We start from the raw sequence: 20,810 nt of genomic DNA, 5'->3' as shown, positions 1-20,810 counted from the left end.
TACTGTATTTTACTTACACTTTGTCTGAACAGATCTATGCCTTTAGCACAGATCTGTTCAGCACCATGGACAGCAGGATGCCTGAGAAGGCGTCATGTTTCCATGGGAACCTTCCCCGTCTGCCACAACTTCGCAGACGGGGAAGGGTAAGGACGGGGCTGTCTGGGGGCTCTCTCCCTCTCCATCGGGGGGCTGCAAAGGCACAGCAGCCCCCCCGATGGGAGAGGGAGGGTGCCCCATCTTACTGTTAACCTTTTCCATACCGTGGTCCGTACGGACCGCGGTATGGAAAGGGTTAAACGGCTGACATCTGCACAGATGTCAGCCTTTTATACCAGAATGTCAGCAATGTGCTGACACTCTGGTATAACCACTGAACACCAATGAATTTTCAAGGTCCCGCACAGGCACCTCTCCACCAGAAATTTTGGTCCTGGTTTTAAATTGGTCAGTCCCACACAATAAGGCCTCATGCACACAACCGTATGCTTGTTCCACATCCTAAGGGATCCTCAAAATGTGGATGCGGTCCCTGTGCATCCCGCACTTTTCGTGGGTCCTATTGTAGAAACACCTATTCTTGTCCACAAAAACAGACAAGAATAAAAAGTGTTCTATAATTTGGATGCAGACAGCACACAGATGACATGAGCCTGCTGTCCACATTCTTTGCATCCCCATAGAAATTAATGGGTTAGCATTTGATATGAAATGTGGATTAGATGTAGACTGAAACTATGGTCATGTGCATGAGGCTTTAGACATATAGCTGACTCAGTGCATGAACAGCGTCCACTCCTGGATGGGCGCAACAGGGTCCCGTTCTGGAGATAGCAGTGTGACCCAGTGGTGGGACCCACATCTATGAGACATTTATGACTTTTCCTTTGGATACACTATAAACACCCCCAGATAGGAATACTTCATTAAACGATACATCATGTAAAAGAAAAATCCTAACAGCCATAAGTGTTAGGCTGGGTTTACACATGCAGTTTTAGTAAAGTTGCTGCATGTTTTTGTGAATAAGAAGAAATATGTTTCTGTACACTTTTCCTTTTTTCAGCATGAATTCCTGTTTGTAGCTAAATAACGCTTGAAAGTTTGATAGGGAATGCTGGGTAAAGTGGGCATACTCAACAAAATAGGTATCTTCTCATTAGTGTTTTTTTTCACATGGCCTATCAGTCCTTGGCAAGAATATTGCAGAATGTAGCATCCCACTACGAGACCATGGGACTGCAAGAAAAACAAGCCAGCATCCAGATCCCGTAAGCGTTTCCTAATGTCTGTCTGAAAGAGGACCAAGGATAAGGCTTCTTTTTTATTGTGCTTGTCCTGGATATCCTGGAAAAGGGGGTAGTCCCACTTTGGTCCTTCTTCAATTATGTATTAAATGCCAACCATCATGTAAGCATTATTTAGCACTACAGTTACCTTGAGCTATCAGCTGGACCTACGGCTATCAGAGTTTGCAAACACGTGGATTTTTACATGTAAATACATTAACATTATAATACTGTAACTGGGAGAAATCGGCATCTTCCTCATTTCCCCCCACTCTGTTTGCAGGCTTTCTTTAAGGGTACAGCCACACAAGATACCACCATCAAAGTGGATAAGATTGTTAGGCTACTTTCACACTTGCGTTCAGAGCGGATCCGTCTGAGACGGATCCGCTCATATAATGCAGACGGTGGCTCTGTTTAGAACGGATCCGTCTGCATTATATTGTAAAAAAAATTCTAAGTGTCAAAGTAGCCTCAGACGGATCCGTCCAGACTTTACATTGAAAGTCAATGGGGGACGGATCCGTTTAAAAATTGAGCCATAGTGTGTCACGTTCAAACGGATCCGTCCCCATTGACTTCCATTGTAAGGCTGGACGGATCCGTTTGCCTCTGCACAGCCAGGCCAGGTGTCCGCCTGCTGAGCGGAGCTGAGGCTGAACGCTGCCAATCTGATGCATTCTGAGCGGATCCGCGTCCACTCAGAATGCATTAGGGCTGGACGGATGCGTTCAGGGCCGTTGGTGAGCCCCTTCAAACGGAACTCACAAGCGGAGCCCCGAACGCTAGTGTGAAAGTAGCGTAAGAAAGCTAAACCACACTGTGGAAAAAATAGTTAATTTACGCTACGGACTTCCACTGTGGATTTCCCATTCGCAATGCACATGGTGAAATCTGTGGCAAATCTGCCTGAAAATCTGCAATTAATCCACTGCAGAAATCTGCCCTGTGTGCCCGTAACCTAAATGTTCAAAAGCCCCCTCCAAATAGCCATCTAAAATGTGAAATAGTAAATGGAAGACAGATAAAAAGGAGGGAGATGGAGCTGCAGTGGCTCAGTGTAACATGAGAAGGAAAGGGTGAGAAAAAGAGAGGGACTATATACCCTATTGGTTTATAGCATACGGCACAGCTCTTACATCACAACAGAAAGCAAGGGACTGCTAATGGAAAGGAAAATGGCCCAACACATACAGGCTAGACTTGAAATTTCTAGCTATGCTTCTAACAATTATTGTGGCTTTGTAATAGCTGGAGTGACATATGTATGCCACCACTGTGAGGTCTACATCACTGGAAGGCATTTCTCGGAGGTTTGGGTTATTTCTAAAATCTGGAATAGTATAGGGCCTGGTCATAGGATAGATGGGCAGACTCCTACTCCACTCAGAGTGGGCCAAATGGAAAAACTTAATAAGAGCGGCTACCCATCTGAGAAAGGTAGGCTGTGCAAGAGCCAGTGGAGCTACAAGCGGTGGCATGAGCAAGTTGTGCTTTAGTTTGAAGGTGCTGGGCAGTGGGCCTATACCTGGACAGCTAGGGTCACTGTAAGTTTATTCATTTTGTACTGTAATCTACATTGCTTGGCCCTGTGTGAAGAATGGAGCTAGCTGGGGTCAGTTTTAAACCTATGGCCACTGTTTTGGATGTGATGGTCTTTGCCCCTCTACCCAGAGAGATGACTGCCCCTGTAAGTAATCCCCTTATATTAGCTACAGTTGCCTAAAGCAGGTTACACTATTACTTCTGTTGTAAGAAATTGATTGGTTTTATCCATCACGGCACAACTGGAAAGACAATACATTTCCATCAAGTGCCTATTTTAATTTCACATCAACACACCAAAAAAAAAAAAGAAAAAAGAAAGAAAGAAGAGTAGCCTTAAAGAGGACCTTTCACCAGAATAAAACGTCTAAAGTAACTATACAGGCATGTAGAGCGGCGCCCAGGGACCCCCCTGCACTTACTGTTATACCTGGGCGCCGCTCCGTTCTCCCGTTATGTCCTCCGGTATCTTCATAGTTAGGCTCCACCCAGGGGAACCTGCCGGCGTCTCATTCTCCCATGCTGTAGCGCTGGCCAATCGCAGCGCTCAGCTCATAGCCTGAGAGAGAAAAAAGCCTCTCAGGCTATGAGATGAGCGCTGCGATTGGCCAGCGCTGCAGCATGGGAGAAGGAGGCGCCGGCAAGTTCTCCTGGGTGGAGCCTAACTATGAAGATACCGGAGGCAATAACGGGAGAACGGAGCGGCGGTATAACAGTAAGTGCAGGGGGGTCCCTGGGCGTCGCTCTACATGCCTGTATAGTTACTTTAGAAGTTTAATTCTGGTGAAAGGTCCTCTTTAAGTCTACTCTTCTTTCTTTTTTCACTTTCAGTTGTAAAATTTTGCAAAAAAAACCCGACATCCATATATAAATTTTTCGCTAAATTTATTGTTCTACATGTCTTTGATAAAAAAAAAAAATGTTTGGGTAAAAGTTATAGCGTTTACAAACTATGGTACAAAAATTTGAATTTCCGCTTTTTGAAGCAGCTTTGACTTTCTGAGCACCTGTCATGTTTCCTGAGGTTCTACAATGCCCAGACAGTACAAACACCCCACAAATGACCCCATTTCGGAAAGTAGACACCCTAAGGTATTCACTGATGGGCATAGTGAGAGAACTTTATAGAACATAGAACTTTTTATTTTTTGTCATAAGTTAGCGGAAAATGATTATTATTATTATTATTATTATTATTTTTTTCTTACAAAGTCTCATATTCCACTAACTTGTGACAAAAAATGAAAACTTCCATGAACTCACTATGCTCATCACAAAATACCTTGGGGTGTCTTCTTTCCAAAATGGGGTCACTTGTGGGGTAGTTATACTGCCCTGGCATTTTAGGGGCCCAGATGCGTGAGAAGTAGTTTGAAATCAAAATCTGTAAAAAATGACCGGTGAAATCCGAAAGGTGCTCTTTGGAATGTGTGCCCCTTTGCCCACCTAGGCTGCAAAAAGGTGTCACACATGTGGTATCGCCGTACTCAGGAGAAGTTGGGGAATGTGTTTTGGGGTGTCATTTTACATATACCCATGCTGGGTGAGAGAAATATCTTGGCAAAAGACAACTTTTCCCATTTTTTTTTATACAAAGTTGGCATTTGACCAAGATATTTATCTCACCCAGCATGGGTATATGAAAAATGACACCCCAAAACACATTGCCCAACTTCTCCTAAGTACAGCGATACCACATGTGTGACACTTTTTTGCAGCCTAGATGCGCAAAGCGGCCCAAATTCCTTTTAGGAGGGTATTTTTAGACATTTGGATCCCAGACTTCTTCTCACGCTTTCGGGCCCCTAAAATGCCAGGGCAGTATAAATACCCCACATGTGACCCCATTTTGGAAAGAAGACACCCCAAGGTATTCAATGAGGGGCATTGTGAGTTCATATACATTTTTCTTTTTTGGCACAAGTTAGCGGAAATAGATTTTTTTTTTGTATTTTCTCACAAAGTCTCCCTTTCCGCTAACTTGGGACAAAAATTTCAATCTTTCATGGACTCTCATATGCCCCTCACGGAATACCTTGGGGTGTCTTCTTTCCGAAATGGGGTCACATGTGGGGTATTTATACTGCCCTGGCATTTTAGGGGCCCTAAAGCGTGAGAAGAAGTATGTGTTTTGCGGATCCGATCCATGTATCCGTAAAAATCATACGGACATCTGAATGGAGCCTTACAGGGGGGTGATCAATGAATCTATATGGGTGATCACCCCCCTGTAAGGCTCTATTCAGACGTCCGTATGTGTTTTGCGGATCCGATCCATGTATCCGTGGATCCGTAAAAATCATACGGACCCATTGACTTTAATGGAGCCACGGAACGTGATTTGCGGCCAAATATAGGACATGTTCTATCTTTGCACGGAACGGAGTTACGGAAACGGAATGCATACGGAGTACATTCCGTTTTTTTTGCGGACCCATTGAGATGAATGGTTTCGTATATGGAACGCAAAAAAGGCCCGCAAAAAAAAACAAAAAAAAACACACAACTGTTCGAAAGAGGCCTAAGGGTCTGGACTCCAATGCCAAGAGGAGTCTGGGGCTCCGGAAGCTCCGCAACCTAAGGGCAGATGTGGCCTTCCCTCAAGAGACCCACTTTGACCAGACAGGATCCTTTGGCTTTGCCAAGCACTACTACCCGCACGCCTTCTCAGCCCATCATAGTCGTCGAAAGGCAGGTGTTGCCATATTGTTGTCAGCCTCCTGTCCCATTTTAGCATCCTCCTCCCATATAGACCCCGCGGGTCGCTATGTCATTCTAGAAGTGATTTACCAGGGTCGCTCCATCGTACTCTAATGCAGTGTTTCCCAACCAGTGTGCCTCCAGCTGTTGCAAAACTACAACTCCCAGCATGCCCGCACAGCCAAAGGCTGTCCAGGCATGCTGGGAGTTGTAGTTTTGCAACAGCTGGAGGCACACTGGTTGGAAAACACTGCTCTAATGTGTATGCCCCCAACACCTCCCAACTTCCGTTTGTGCGCAGGGTCCTACGCAAACTCCAAGATCTGCCTCCGGCTACATGGATCCTGGGTGGGCATTTTATTACGCTTCTCTCCACCACCCTCGTCCCAGTGCTGCCTGGCTAGGAACTTTCGTAGCGTGATCAGGCGTTTTGCCCTCTACGACCTATGGAGGGTGGATAACCCCTCGGGTAGAATGGGGTGGATAACCCCTCTGACTCTGAAGATGATGCACCATGTTACCATTGGACTTCTCATGGTCAGACCACGACCCCGGTACCCTCACCCTCTCTTCTTAACCTGTACCACAACACACTTGTCATTGGCGCCTAAATGATTCCCTACTGAAACCACCGGTCACCCGAGCATCCGTTGGGGGATATATCCGCAAGTTCTTTAGTGAAAACACTGGCTCGGTTTCGTCCTGGGCTGTGCTCTGGGAAGCCCATAAGGCGGTAGTTCAGGGCCAATGTATTGCACTGGCTTCGCGACTTAAAAAAAAAAAACAGAACACGCCGGGTTCGGGAACTTATGGCACAAATTACTTCGCTACAAACCCAACTAAGCCATAGGCCGAGTCTTTCCACTCAAAACATGGAAGATTTATCAAAACTGGTATAAAGGAAAACTGACTTAGTTGCCCATAGCAACCAATCAGATTCCACCTTTCTTTGGAAACTGATTGGTTGTTATGGGCAACTAAGTCAGTTCTACTTTACACCAGTTATGATAAATCTCCCCCATAGTCTATGACGTTTCCAGAGTCACGGGAGGCAAACCAGTCACACCTTGTCGACAGACATTTCATTACTACTCCACTCTTAAGCTTTTGGGGGTATTTTGTGTTATTCCTAGAGAAACAATGGGGTGAAAGTGGCATATTTCCACTGAAGTTCAATGAAAGTAATGGCAAAGTAATGCTATTTAGACTGGACTCGGAGCTGCATTTTCTCCCCTTAGACCTGCTTAATGAAATACTGTATATCTTCTTAGTAGTGAGCCTGCTGTATATGAAGGCGCAGCCAGAGCTCTACTAATCCCTGCACCAATTACCAGACTTCAAGATTTACAACCAAGTCTAATCCTTCTACAATACAGAAGGTAGTACTAAATAAAAGGGTTTGGAAAAAAAGTCATTGTTTATTAAGCTCAAACATGAGAAACACCACTCTGTGGTGATACAATGCCATTCGCAATGCAAATCACTGCTTAGAATACACATAGGATGGTCATGGTTCGAAAATGGTTAACCCTTATTCTATATTGCCAGTAGTTAAAGCACAATAGGGTTATACAGTTAAAGAGGTTGTCCGAGATTAAGAAAAAGTGGGGCTAGCATAAAATAAGCACTACTTACCTGCTGAATTGTCCACCTCTCCAGTCCTTGGTTACAGGCCTCAACGCTGACGTTATGTTGACAACATGTGACAACTCCAGTCAGTCAATGTCTTCAAATGCACTGTAAAGAAGACTGACAGGGAAGACCCGAACAATAGCACTGGAGTGCTGGATGATTCATTGCTGGCATGTACTGCTTATTTTGCAATTTTTTGCCAGCCCTCGCCTGTGCCCCATTTTTACTTAATCTCAGACAACCCCTTTAAAAGGGGTATTCCAGTTTTTATAATTGTATTTCTTTATATAATAGGAAATTATACAAATTTTCTAATATACATAATTTTCTAATATTACATAAAATTGTGTATACATAAAACTTTCTTTTATTAGGCAATTGACCCCTATATGCAGTAGAATGGTATAACCAATGTATCACTAATGTGTAATGTATTCATTGCCTAAGTGAAATATGGTGTCATTCACGAGACACCCTTCACATTATATAACCCCCGACATTAAAGAGGCTATCCCAATAGTAGAAATACCCCCACAATGTCCGGGCCCCTCCTATAGACAATACTTACCCGGTCCCCGGCACCCACGTCCCTCTAGATCCCTGCACAGCCACCACTGCATCTCCCCGTCGTGTTTATCAAAACATCCGGCGACGGAGGGAGCAGCCAATAGCAGGCTGCGATGGTGACCAGCCTCCCTAGCATCGTGGGTAAATAAGCAACAGTGTTACATGGCATATGTGCGCTGGGTGAGCATACAGGATATATTCATGTGATAATTAAATAGGACTAGTGTAGTAATTTTTATGGTGGTTATTACAGCAACTACATTACTGTGGGTATTTACATGGCTGCCTGTCTCTAGGTGATGTTTTAAAATGGCTGCCTGTCTCTAGGTGATCTTGTCAACTTGTTAATAAAGTTTAGTGTTAAAAACAAACAACACAGATCTGTTTTTACCCTGACGGACATGAGATGCTGCAGGTAGTAATACTGTGTTTATTGTACATGTTCTTATCCTCAATACACTACTATTCACTTTTAGATACTGGGGCAGTTAAAGAGGTTGCCTGCTTTTTACTACTGATGACCTATCCTCAGGATCGGTCTTCAATATCACACCAGCAATGGTCTGACTATTGGCACCCACGCCGATCAGCGTCCCCATTCACTTCTATAGGACAGCTCTGTGGTATTCACTTGAACAGACAGATCCGTTCTATAGAAGTGACTGGGGGCATCATACTTGTAATTACCCCTGCAATTGCTGTGGCGAGCAGGTAAACCGAGCAGAGAAGGCAGCGCTCATATAAGCTGATTGACAGGGGTGTCGGAAGTTAGACCCCCGCTGATCTGTTATTGATGACATATCTTGAGATTAGGTCATCTATAGTAAAAAGCGGACAAACCTTTTAACTGAAAGCCAGGTCACATGATACTTGCGAGAGTCAAATGATGGCTCACATAACCATGTTTAGTCCTATCCAGCTCGTACCACTTTTTTTCTTTAGGGAGAAGCTTCTGTATTGATATAATAACAGTCTACAAGCAAAATTTTATATAGATGTATATTAGAAAATTATTCAAAATCCAATTATTAAATATAATCATTAAAACCGGAATACCTCTTTAAGTATAGGTTCTAAAATGTTTCTTTGTTGATTCTGTTGATTCTTAACAGTATCGGTCACTGCAATATAAGAATTACTTCAGTCTTTCTTCTTGACGCTTTTGACCCAGTCTTCAGAGGCAGCAGACATTTCTACAAGTCCCTTCAGTCATTCAGGAAGGAGTCGAGAGCTGTATAATTCCCACAGTTGTTTACCCCAATCTTCTGCATCTTTATAACCCTCAGAACTCTTTCTCCATAATTCAGGAACCTGGTCTTCTCCATGATAAGCACCAGCAATTGCTCCAGCCATGGTAGCAATAGTATCAGTGTCTCCACCTAGTAAGATGCAGAAGATGACAGTACGCTGCAAGCTGTTCATCTCTTTGGGAAGATCATCCACTGGGTCCATGCAGCGCAGGAAAGAGTAGATTGCAGTGGGTACAGATTCAAAAGCAGCAATACCATGACCTTGGGAACACAGGAATCAGGAATTAAATATACAGCATATAAGACTCAGATGTTTCTCTCTGTTTAACTGCAATTTGTAGACATGCACATTATCTCCAGAATAAGAGTTTGCTCACAAACTAAAGAATAGGTGTTGTTTTTGGGCTGCATTGCCGTAGAAAAGGGGGCCTCCGGTGTTGAGCCTGGCTGCGTTTCCCGCCAGCAGTTTAAATATATCAAGGCAACTGTGTGATATATGAATCTGCTTCTGCATAGAAGCTTCAGGAGTCATACCTGACACCTTAAAGGGGTTATCCCATTGTTAATGTAAAAAATAAAAATCAGACATCTTATAGGACATGGCAATCTCTTTCTAACAAAGCTAGAACCAGCCCTGTACCTCACATAGGACCAGAGATTTCCCCATTCATTGCTCTGCTAGATTTATATCAAGCCGACAGCTCAAGGGGAGTGTCTGTTCTGCTGCAGCTCAGGGGGCGTGTCTCAGCTCTCCCTATCACAACTCAGGAGGCATTTAAAGGATGACACTGAGCATGTGCGGCCTTCTCAGCCTTTGGCTGTGCGGGCATGCTGGGAGTTGTAGTTTTGCAACAGCTGGAGGCACGCTGGTTGGGAAACACTGTTTTAGAGGTCCTGTTGCTGTTATAAGTCACAGTTGTGAGAGGCAGTCGTATGGGAATCATGTGTATGACTGTTGACAGACTGCCACAGGTAGCTCCTGCTTACCACAAAACTGGGTATCATGTGGATGCAAAATTTTGTGAACTCCAGGTGCCCACACTGTGGGGAGAATCTGCAAGAATAAACATGCTTATAGCATGCCCCCTAACATGCTGCACTTCAGATTCATAATCTGGACCAAGAGGCAATGACTTCAGCATGACCCCTTTTTGACACTTATTCAATCATGAATTTTGTCGTTCAAAGGGGTGGACTAATGGAAAAGCCCCCTCCCCTGGTTTATCATTTTTTGTGACTCCTAGAAGCAGGTACAGACAACAATAAGACATCCCCAACTGGACATTTATGGCGGCCATACACATTCAGTAGCTGTCGGTCAAACAATCGCTACCTCTCTCAAGTCTCTCGCGGGTTCCCCCATACACACGTTTTGTTCGGCCATACAGGGGTGGCAACCTTTTTCTTTTTTTTTTTTGGGCTACAGAGTTATCGAATCTGCAATAATTTTTCAGGTAAACTCTCTAAAGTACCACGGTACCAATAAAGGCTGGGCCTCTGCCACACACATATAGGTTTTCCACCCATAATCTAGGGCTACAAACCATGCCCCATATCTGCAATACCAAGTAGTGAATGACATACTAGGAAAAAAGCTGAATACATCTAACAAGCCACTGGTACTACTCCGCGTAGCTTGCCTACCCATCAGCAGCAACATTATTGGGGGTGTATTCAGACATTGCAGTTAAAACTGTGTGGTTGGGGTGTTCACATGTAGAACACATTTATTTAACATGTATCACCAGTAAAAATACAATCCGAGTTTTTACACCCTTACACTCTGGTTATGTCTAATCTTAGCATCCACTAGTATACCTTTATTGGCAAATTGCAGAGGCCGACGTTTAAAAGGCATCAGTCATATCTGATCTCCAACTCACCAAGTTCTTCCACCACTTCACACCGGGGCACATTTCCTTTATCTAAGAACTCCTTAATCTTCTTCAGTCTGTTACAGTAAGGAAACTCTCCCAGCTCCAGTCTAAAATGAGATTTTATTGAAGCACACTGAAAAACAATGCACATGTAAATGCTTGGCTAAGTGATATTTGATTTTAAAGGGTAACCTGGGACTACAGAATGAAGGACCCATCCTTAGGATTGGCCATCAACATTAGAATGGCTGACTAAAAAGGCTGCGGCGCTGACTGCTCACCAGGCACTGCTCCGTACATTTGGCAGTGGGTATCCCAAAGGCTTCGTCCACATCTTTAGCATGCCTGATCCGGTGGGCTGTTCCAACATAAATGCTGGCTGAAAAAATTAAATAAAAAATAAAAAGACACAACACACCATCTTTCCTGCCGAAACCCCTATCAGCTCCAGTTGTCATTATAGTCAGTGGGGATCCGGTGGTGAACTGCAGAATCTGGCAATGCCAGCAGGCCAAAAACATTTACTGGAGATGTGAACGTAGCCTAATAGTAGAGTACACAGCAGAAGTGAATGGAAGAGGGTTGCAATACAATCAAAAGTATGGAGTTGTGCCTGGCAAACAGTGAATATACCAAGTTCACTGCAACAGCTGAACAACAGAACCCATGAAATAGCATGGAACGTTAACTTACTCCACAGCATCACTCCGTGATTTCTCATCGCCTTCTATTTCCTGCATGTTGTTTAGAAGATGCTCCAGGAAAGACTCGCGACTCAGATTTCCCCCCTGAAGGGCATAGTGCACAGCAAGGGCCAGAAGGATGGCCCCATTGTAGCCCAGGGAAGATGCATGTGTCAGTTCTCCACTGATTTTAGCATACTGTTGAAAGAAGACAATGTATTACTGGTGGGACCCATCAATATTATCCCTGCCCTGTGTGTCATGTACAATCAAGAAAACTTTTAGATGAGAAGATGAACAATGGAACAGAAACTTTTCTGGACAAAAAGATAGCATCAAGGTAGAAAAAAAACAGGACATTTTCCACAAAGCAACTGGAACAAAACAACTTGTGCTTAAAATAAAATAAATAAATAAATAAATAAATAAATAAAAAATCCTAGGGTAAATCCAGCATACTGTACGTGAAAAATAAAATCATTGTAGCTTTATTAGAGACACTTTAAAAATATAGGGGGGGGCCGTAGTATTTATTAAGACAGGCATTTTAGATCTCTTGCGCTGGCGACGGTTCGGCTGATGTAGAGGCACTGGCCTCTACATAACTTTGGTGCATCCATCGCCTAAGGCTACATGCACATGATCCGCATATTGCGGATCTGCAAAAAAAAAAAAAAAAAAAACGGACGATATCCGTATGCCATCAGTTTTTTTGTGGCTCCATTGTAACGATGCCTAAAACGGACAAGAATAGGACATGTTCTATTTTTTTGCGGGGCTACAGAACGGACATACTGATGCTATACATAAAGGGAGAAAAAAAAAAAGAAATGAATCGCACATCCACTGCTAATGCTATGACCTCATCCCTGCATTTCTGCAGGAGACAGAGCTAAATAGCGCATGTGTACTACCTCCTATGCTACATGCTAAATGAGGCATTAGTGTACATTTTGATCAAAAGGCATAAGCCCACTCACCACGCCAAGGTTGCCTATGAACGAGTCCTAACCTAACATTGGTGTGGCGCTGCTGGGCGACCACTGACGCTGTGGCACCATCCTGGCCGGCGGCGGGACCCAGCAGCCAAACAGCACCCCTGCTGCCTGACCATGCCAAACCTAGCTCTGGTCCCCACCAACCAGCCAGAAAAACAGCACAGTGCCCCCCCCCCCCCCGTGCAGCACCGCACCATATGAACACATGCGCTATTTAGTGCTGTCTCCTGCAGAAATGCAGGGATGAGATCATAGCATTAGCAGTGGATGTGCGATTCATGGAAGAGACCCTTGCGCTAGACTCTCACATAAGATAATAGGGTTAGAAAAGACGACTAGTGTTAGTGACTAGAGTGTCTGGGTACTACCATCCAATGCGTCAATTGTCACCACTCCTGACATGTCCGTTTTAGCAGATGCTTGGATTCTCTGTGAAACAATTCTGGAGCATTTTATCTAATAGATCTGTGTTGTGCTGTTCGTCTGTTATTCCTTCAAGAACGTGTCAAATGGGTGTTACCATTCCCCTAAGGCCCCTTTCACACGGGCGAGTATTCCGCGCAGATGCGACGCACGAGTTGAACGCATTGCACCCGCACTGAATACCGACCCATTCATTTCTATGGGGCTGTTCACATGAGCAGTGATTTTCACGCATCACTTGTGCGTTGCGTGAAAATCGCAGTATGCTCTATATTCTGCGTTTCTCACGTACGGTTGCTAGGAGACGATCGGGATGGAGACCCGATCATTATTATTTTCCCTTATAACATGGTTATAAGGGAAAATAATAGCATTCTGAATACAGAATGCATAGTAAAATAGCGCTGGAGGGGTTAAATTTTTTTAATTTAACTCACCTTAATCCACTTGCTATCGCAGCCCGGCATCTCTTCTGTCTGTCTTCTGTGCTGTGTGGAGGAACATCATCACCATGGTAAAAGATCATGTGACGGACCATGTGATGACTGGAGTGACGTCACCACAGGTCCTTTTCCTGCACACAGCAAAGAAGAAGACAGAAGAGAAGCCGGGCTGCGCGATCAAGTGGATTAAGGCGAGTTAAATTATTTGTAATTTTTTTTTTTTAACCCCTCCAGCGCTATTTTACTATGCATTCTGTATTCAGAATGCTATTATTTTCCCTTATAACCATGTTATAAGGGAAAATAATACAATCTACAGAACACCGATCCCAAGCCCGAACTTCTGTGAAGAAGTTCAAATTTGGGTACCAAACATGCCAATTTTTCCCACGCGAGTGCAGAACGCATTACAATGTTTTGCACTCGCGCAGAAAAATTGCGCGTGTTCCCTCAACGCACCCGCACATTTTCCCGCAACGCCCGTGTGAAAGAGGCCTAAATGGACAGTGACACACCCCCAGGTACTGGTAGTATCCAGTTATAAATATATTCATACATTTCTAGTAGGAATAACAGAGGAACGGCCCAATCTTGAGTTCTTTAAAAAAAGATGCTCCACGATTGTAATGGAGCAATTAAATAGACAAGTCAAAAGGGCTGACCGTCACAAGAAGACAGTCCACTAACAAATAAAAAGAACACATTGTGATCATACTGTATTAACTCCGTAGGAACCTTTATAATATCCTGAACATTCGGGAAAGCCAGGGGAATCCCGACTACTCTCATGGCTGCTCCATTTCCATAGGAACCTTTTCCATTGAACTGCTCCTTAGCAGGAGTGAAGACGCTCTGGTACTTTCCACTCTGAAGCTTTTCAAACACATGTACTACTCCCATGCCATATCCACGGTCTGGATCACTGAAGTACTCTATGGTGAATCTGAAAAAAAAAAATACATAATGATCATAAATGCTCACTGCAAGGTATAAAAAACTGTGACTTTCCCCGCTCATGCCAGGTATGCAAAAGTGGGTGTGGCGTGGGCGGGGAAGGACCGGCAGGCCCGTCTCATTCATAATTTCCCACAACTGTTTTAGGCTTAGAAAATGGTCTAAATCTACGCCAGCAAAAGGAGCTGGCTAACATTTAGGCCCCTTTCACATGAGCGAGTTTTCCGCGCGGGTGCAATGCGTGAAGTGAACGCATAGCACCCGCACTGAATCCTGACCCATTAATTTCAATGGGTCTGTGTACATGAGCGTTGATTTTCACGCATCAGTTCTGCGTTGTGTGAAAAATTGCAAGCAAGTGCGGGTGCGATGCATTTTTCACTGATGGTTGCTAAGAGATGTTGTTTGTAAACCTTCAGTTTTTTATTACGCGCGTGAAAAACGCATTGCACCCGCGTGGAAAAAAACTGAACGCAATCGCAGACAAAACTGACTGAACTTGCTTGCAAAATAGTGCGAGTTTCACTGAACGCACCCTGAACGCATCCGGACCTAATCCGTCACGCTCGTGTGAAAGGGGCCTTAGACAGGCGCGGTGGATAGAGGCTGGCGCCGCTACACAACTGTGGCAGATCCACTGCAAGTGCAGGGGCTTATTAAGACCAGCGTCTAAAACGCTGCTCTGGAATTGCCGTCTTTTTTGTGCCTCCCCATTCACTAGAATATAGCTGGGTTCACACCGGCAAGATTTCCACGTGGGTGCAATGAGTGAGGTGAACACATTGCACCGCACTGAATCCGGAGTTATTCACTTCTATGGCTGTGCACATGAGCAGTGATTTTCACGCATCACTTATGCGTTGCGTGAAAATCGCAGCATGCTCTATATTGTGCGTTTTTTTCACGCATTGCAGGCCCCATAGAAGTGAATGGGGCTGCGTGAAAATCACAAGCATCCGCAAGCAAGTGCGGATGCGGTGCGATTTTCACGCATGTTTGCTAAGATGAAAGTCTACTTACTGTGTTATTTTCCCTTATAACATGGTTATAAGGGAAAATAATAGCATTCTTTAATACAGAATGCTTAGTAGAAGGTCAATTGAGGGTTAAAAAATGAACTCACCTCCTCCAATTGATCGCGTAGCTGACGGTCTCCAGTTTTTTCTTCAGGACCTGTCAAAGGACCTGTGGCGACATCACTGTGCTCATCACATGATACATCACATGATCCATCACCATGGTGATGGACCATGTGATGAGCTCAGCGATGTCACCCCTTGGTCCTGAAGAAAGAACAGGAGACCGGCAGCTACGCGATCAATTGGAGGAGGCGAGTTCATTTTTTAACCCTCAATTGACCATCTACTAAGCATTCTGTATTAAAGAAAGCTATTATTTTCCCTTATAACCATGTTATAAAGGAAAATAATAAAATTTACAGAATACTGAACCCATACCCATTCTGTGAAGAAGTCCGGGTTCGGGTCTGGGTACCAAACATGCCGATTTTTCTCACGCGCGCACAAAACGCATTAAAACGCTTTGCGCTCGCGTGGAAAAATTGCGCATGTTCCCGCAACGCACCCCCATCTTTTCCCGCAATGCCCGTGTGAACTCAGCCTTAGTCTCCTGCTATGAAGGAGAAGGCCCCACTGACCAGAACGCTACATGACATATCCTGGGGATAGTCAATGATGTAGTTATCCCTTTAAGGGCTCATTTACATGACAGTGTGTGTCCCATGTCCGTGCTGCAGTCCGCAATGCATGGGCACTGACCGTGCAAATTCTGCATTTTGGCGCAGAACTACTAACTTTAATGGGTCCGCAATCTGCAATATACAGCAAAAAATAAGACATGTCCTATCTTTTGTGGTGCAGAGGCACAGACCCAAAAGCCCACGGAAGTGCTTCGTAGAGCTTCGGATCCGTGCCTCCGCTCCTCGCCATATCCTGCAGACCCATTCAAGTATATGGGATTCACATGGCCAGTGCCCATATAATGTAGATGCGCTGTTTGCAGTCCACAATACAGGCACGGACCACCTACGGTCGTGTGAAGGGGCCCTAGGTTTTATGTGCAGAAAACCCATCAAAGCCTGTTGATTTGAACTCTTAAGCCCCTTTCACACAGGCGAGTTATCCACGCAGGTGCAATGCGTGAGGTGAACACATTGCACCTGCACTGAATCTGGACCCGTTTACTTCAATCTTCAATGGGGCTGTGCAGGTGAGCGGTAATTTTCATGCATCACTTGTGCGTTGCGTGAAAACCGCAGCATGTTCTATATTCTGTGTTTTTCACGCAACGCAGGCCCCATAGAAATTAATGGGTCTGCGTGAAAATCGCAAGCATCTGCAAGCAAGTGCGGATGCGGTGCGATTTTCACGCATGGTTGCTAGGAGATGATAGGGATGAGCAACCCTGGACCCCATTAAAGTAAATTCACTGTATTATTTTCCCTTATAACATGGTTTTAAGGGAAAATAATAACATTCTTAATACAGAATGCTTACTAAAATGTGGCTTGAGGGGTTAAAAAAAACAAAAACAAAAAACTCACCTCATCCTCTTGTTCGCACAGCCCGGCTTCTCTTCTGTCTTCTTGCTTCTTCTTTCAGGACCTGCAAAAGGACCTTTGATGACGTAATTGCGCTCACCACATGGTGAGCCGGGTGACGTTAGCGCAGGTCCTGCCGAATGAATATGGATTACGTCATCAAAAGGTCCTTTTGAAGGTCCTGAAAGAAGAAGAAAGACGACATGCCGGCTGCGCGAACAAGAGGATGAGGCTAGTTAATTTATTTTAACCCCTTAAGCCACATTATACTAAGCACTCCGTATTAAGAATGCTATTATTTTCCCTTAAAACCATGTAATAAGGCAAAATAATAAAATTCATAGAACACCTAACCCAAACTTCAGTGAAGAAGTCCGGGTTCGGGTCTGGGTACCACAGTCAGTTTTTTCTCACGCACGTGCAAAACGCATTGCACTCGCGTGGAAAAAACTTAACATTGGAACGCAATCGCAGTCAAAACTGACTGCAATTGCATGCCTACTCGCGCAGGTTTCCCGCAATGTACACGCGACGCATCCGGAGCAAATCCGGGACGCCCGTGTGAAAGAGGCCTTACTGTTTTCATTTGGCCGTGTAACAATATCCATATGAAGCAAGTAAAGTTAAGTAATATCAGACAGTAACAGACATACCTTTCAGCAAGATCCTTTTCATCAAGCGGAGGTTTCTTCAGCAGAGATTGCACCACTGATCTGGCCATGGCTGTGTCATCCGTGTACATCAGCACTTCAAAGAAAAGAAGCAATGTAGTCAGATTAGGGGTCACTCTGATCACCAGCCACGGACGCCAGAATCAGTAACTGTATAACTGTTAAAGGGCTTGCTGGGAAAAATCCACATAACCATGTGAGGACAGTCAGTAACATTTACGGTGCTTTCTTGCCAATGCACGCTGCATGTTTTTTATGTGAACATCCAGTTTTGGGGGTGTCCGGAGGTTCCGATACATTAGAGTATGTGCTCCCTCCCAGCAGGTCATGTCTATGATTGCACATGCGCAGCCTCCATCTACTACCTAAGTATAGAGCCGCTGAATGCACGTGACATCAGTGCTGACAGCATGTGCTCCCTCCCAGCATGTCTATGATTGCGCATGCGCAGCCTCCATCTACTACCTAAGTATAGAGCCGCTGAATGCACGTGACATCAGTGCTGACAGCATGTGCTCCCTCCCAGCATGTCTATGATTGCGCATGCGCAGCCTCCATCTACTACCTGAGTATAGAGCCGCTGAATGCACGTGACATCAGTGCTGACAGCATGTGCTCCCTCCCAGCATGTCTATGATTGCGCATGCGCAGCCTCCATCTACTACCTAAGTATAGAGTCGCTGAATGCACGTGACATCAGTGCTGACAGCATGTGCTCCCTCCCAGCATGTCTATGATTGCGCATGCGCAGCCTCCATCTACTACCTAAGTATAGAGCCGCTGAATGCACGTGACATCAGTGCTGACAGCATGTGCTCCCTCCCAGCATGTCTATGATTGCGCATGCGCAGCCTCCATCTACTACCTAAGTATAGAGCCGCTGAATGCACGTGACATCAGTGCTGACAGCATGTGCACTGGGTGAGGAAGCAATGCACCAAAGATCAGGTGTCAGGTATATATTCTACAGTGCAAGCAGATGAGGAAGGAAATCTTTTCATACACACTTGACAACTGGTACAATGGACAGCACAGCCTGCAGCTCTGTTCTTAGAATACATTTTATTACTAATGGTTTGCAAAAATCCTTACTTTTTCATATTTTCCATGTGCCCACAAGATCTACTCATTCCCCCCACATGCTATGCGCTCTTCCAGCGCAGTGAACCATACGTCCATGTGACCCCTCATCTGATTCTCCCGACGCCCATGTGAGAACCAGTGCAGACAGGCAGAACCTATATCGGTGACATGGACCGCGAAGAAAGAGTCCAGACTAGTGCTGAGCGAACTTGTGTTTTCAGTTCGGCATCCAAAGTTCAGGTTATCGAAGAATCCAGTTACGGATTCAGAATTCCATATGGTCCGTGGTAGCGGAATCCATTACGGGATTATTTGATAACCCGAACTTTGGAAGCCAAACTTAAAAACACAAGTTCGCTCATCCCTAGTCCAGACCCATCCGCACATGCATGTCTACCAGGATCGAACTGGCCCACCAGAGGATGCTCTGGTCTCTGAAGTCATAATGGGCTCCAAAAGTCCAGGAGGAAAGAAAAAAAAAAAAAAAAACAACCACACTTGGAGCTAATGACTAAGGTCCATTTCTTAGGCTACTTTCACACTGGCGTTTTGGCTTTCTGTCTGTGAGAGCTGCCCTAATGCATGCTAAATGGAAAAGGATCCGCTCAGAATGCCTCAGTTTGCCTCCGATCTGTCTCCATTCCGCTGCCTGCAGCATTTTGCTGTCCGCCTGATGAAGCGGAGCCAAACGGATCCGTCCTGGCACACAATGTAAGGCAATGGGGACGGATCAGTTTTCTCTGACACAATACAAAACGGATCCGTCCCCCATTGACTTTCAATGGAGTTCATGACGGATCCGTCTTGGCTATGTTACAGATAACACAAACTGATCCGTTCACGACGGATGCATGCGGTTGTATTATTTTAACGGATCCATTTTTGCAGATCCTTGATAGATCCGCCCAAAACACGAGTGTGAAAGTAGCCTGCGTTATGGATGATATAAAGCTTTCTCTGGTGGGCCTAAGGAACCCATGTCCAACCCTGATGCCACAAAAAACGGAAGTGGATGTTACCATTAGCAACGGATTTCAATAACACCATTTTACATGGACCATTGGTGAAAATGAAGTTTCATAAATAGATCACCAATTATCATTTAGAAATCTGATATGTTTTTTTGTAGGAAACCCCTTTAATTAATGCATGACATTACAAGCCCCCCTTAGTTTCCAGATTTCATGTTCTCAGTGATGTCCTGTACTGGCACAGTCCTGTGCCTTCCATTACTACCCACAGCAGCCGTCAGGTGTGTGCCATCTGCCCCGGCAGTGACAGGTGCCCTCTCCTACCCTCAGCTGGCCTACCTTGCTTCTTCCAATTAGTCTCCAGGCCCCGCAAAAAACTGAGCACAGACCGGACGGTTACCGTCTCCCTAGTCTCAAACACGGCCCCTAGGCAGTCCCCGACCAGCGCCCCCAGGAGGGCACCCCGGAACCGAGACAAAAGCATGGCAGACCGGGCGCCGAAGCGAGCAGCGGTGGAGCGGGCCGCCAGTGACGTGCCTGCGCTCTCCAATCAGATCAGGCGCCGCACGGCGATCACGTGCCTGGAGCGACCGTGTCCCGGTGCACACAGAGCTCGTATCGCTTACCGTCCGCTCTGGTCTCCAGGTCGTGCAGGACACTGAGCACAAATCCCAGGGATACGTTTTCATTTCCCTCGAAGACGGACCCTAAGCAGTCCCCGACCAGTGCACCGAGCAGAGCGCCTCGGAACCGCCACACCTCAACCGAAGCCATGATTCTGTGATGGGGCGGAAGAAACACATCCCCGTTTGACAGGAAATGTCCCTTGCCTACACCAATCATAGGGCGCAGAGAGAGTCTGCTTCCTCCGCTCTTTCCTCACCAGAGCAGTGGACGGGGTAAACATAGAGGGAGCTCAGGTGTGAGACAGGACCCCCAGAGGGAGCTCAGGTGTGAGACAGGACCCCCAGAGGGGGCTCAGTTTGGAGACGGGACCCCCAGAGGGAGCTCAGGCGTGAGACGGGACCCCCAGAGGCAGCTCAGGCGTGAGACGGGAAACCCAGAGGGAGCTCAGGCGTGAGACGGGACCCCCAGAGGGATCTCAGTTGGGAGACGGGACCCCCAGAGGGATCTCAGTTGGGAGACGGGACCCCCAGAGGGATC

The 20,810-nt window shown here is 45.5% G+C and overlaps 1 protein-coding gene across 2 annotated transcripts; it reads right to left on the bottom strand.

Moving 5' to 3' along the window:
* Positions 1-6,932: 6,932 nt before the first annotated feature.
* Positions 6,933-20,452, bottom strand: ADPRS (ADP-ribosylserine hydrolase). Of its 2 annotated transcripts, none has more exons than XM_044287648.1 (6): positions 20,273-20,452; positions 17,575-17,668; positions 14,143-14,350; positions 11,554-11,741; positions 10,867-10,967; positions 6,933-9,244 (listed from the first exon to the last, which is right to left on the bottom strand). In XM_044287648.1, the coding sequence occupies exons 1-6, from the start codon at positions 20,418-20,420 to the stop codon at positions 8,943-8,945; spliced, it is 1,041 nt and encodes a 346-aa protein (XP_044143583.1). In that variant the 5' UTR covers positions 20,421-20,452; the 3' UTR covers positions 6,933-8,942. The 2 variants fall into 2 exon arrangements, with proteins under 2 accessions (XP_044143583.1, XP_044143584.1); XM_044287649.1 differs by lacking the exon at positions 20,273-20,452 and adding an exon at positions 19,986-20,233.
* Positions 20,453-20,810: the final 358 nt, after the last annotated feature.

Source organism: Bufo gargarizans, chromosome 3, assembly GCF_014858855.1.
Source record: "Bufo gargarizans isolate SCDJY-AF-19 chromosome 3, ASM1485885v1, whole genome shotgun sequence".
Lineage (NCBI taxonomy): Eukaryota > Metazoa > Chordata > Amphibia > Anura > Bufonidae > Bufo > Bufo gargarizans.
The sequence above is the reverse complement of the archived record's forward strand: the minus strand, read 5'-3'. Positions and strand labels throughout refer to the sequence as shown.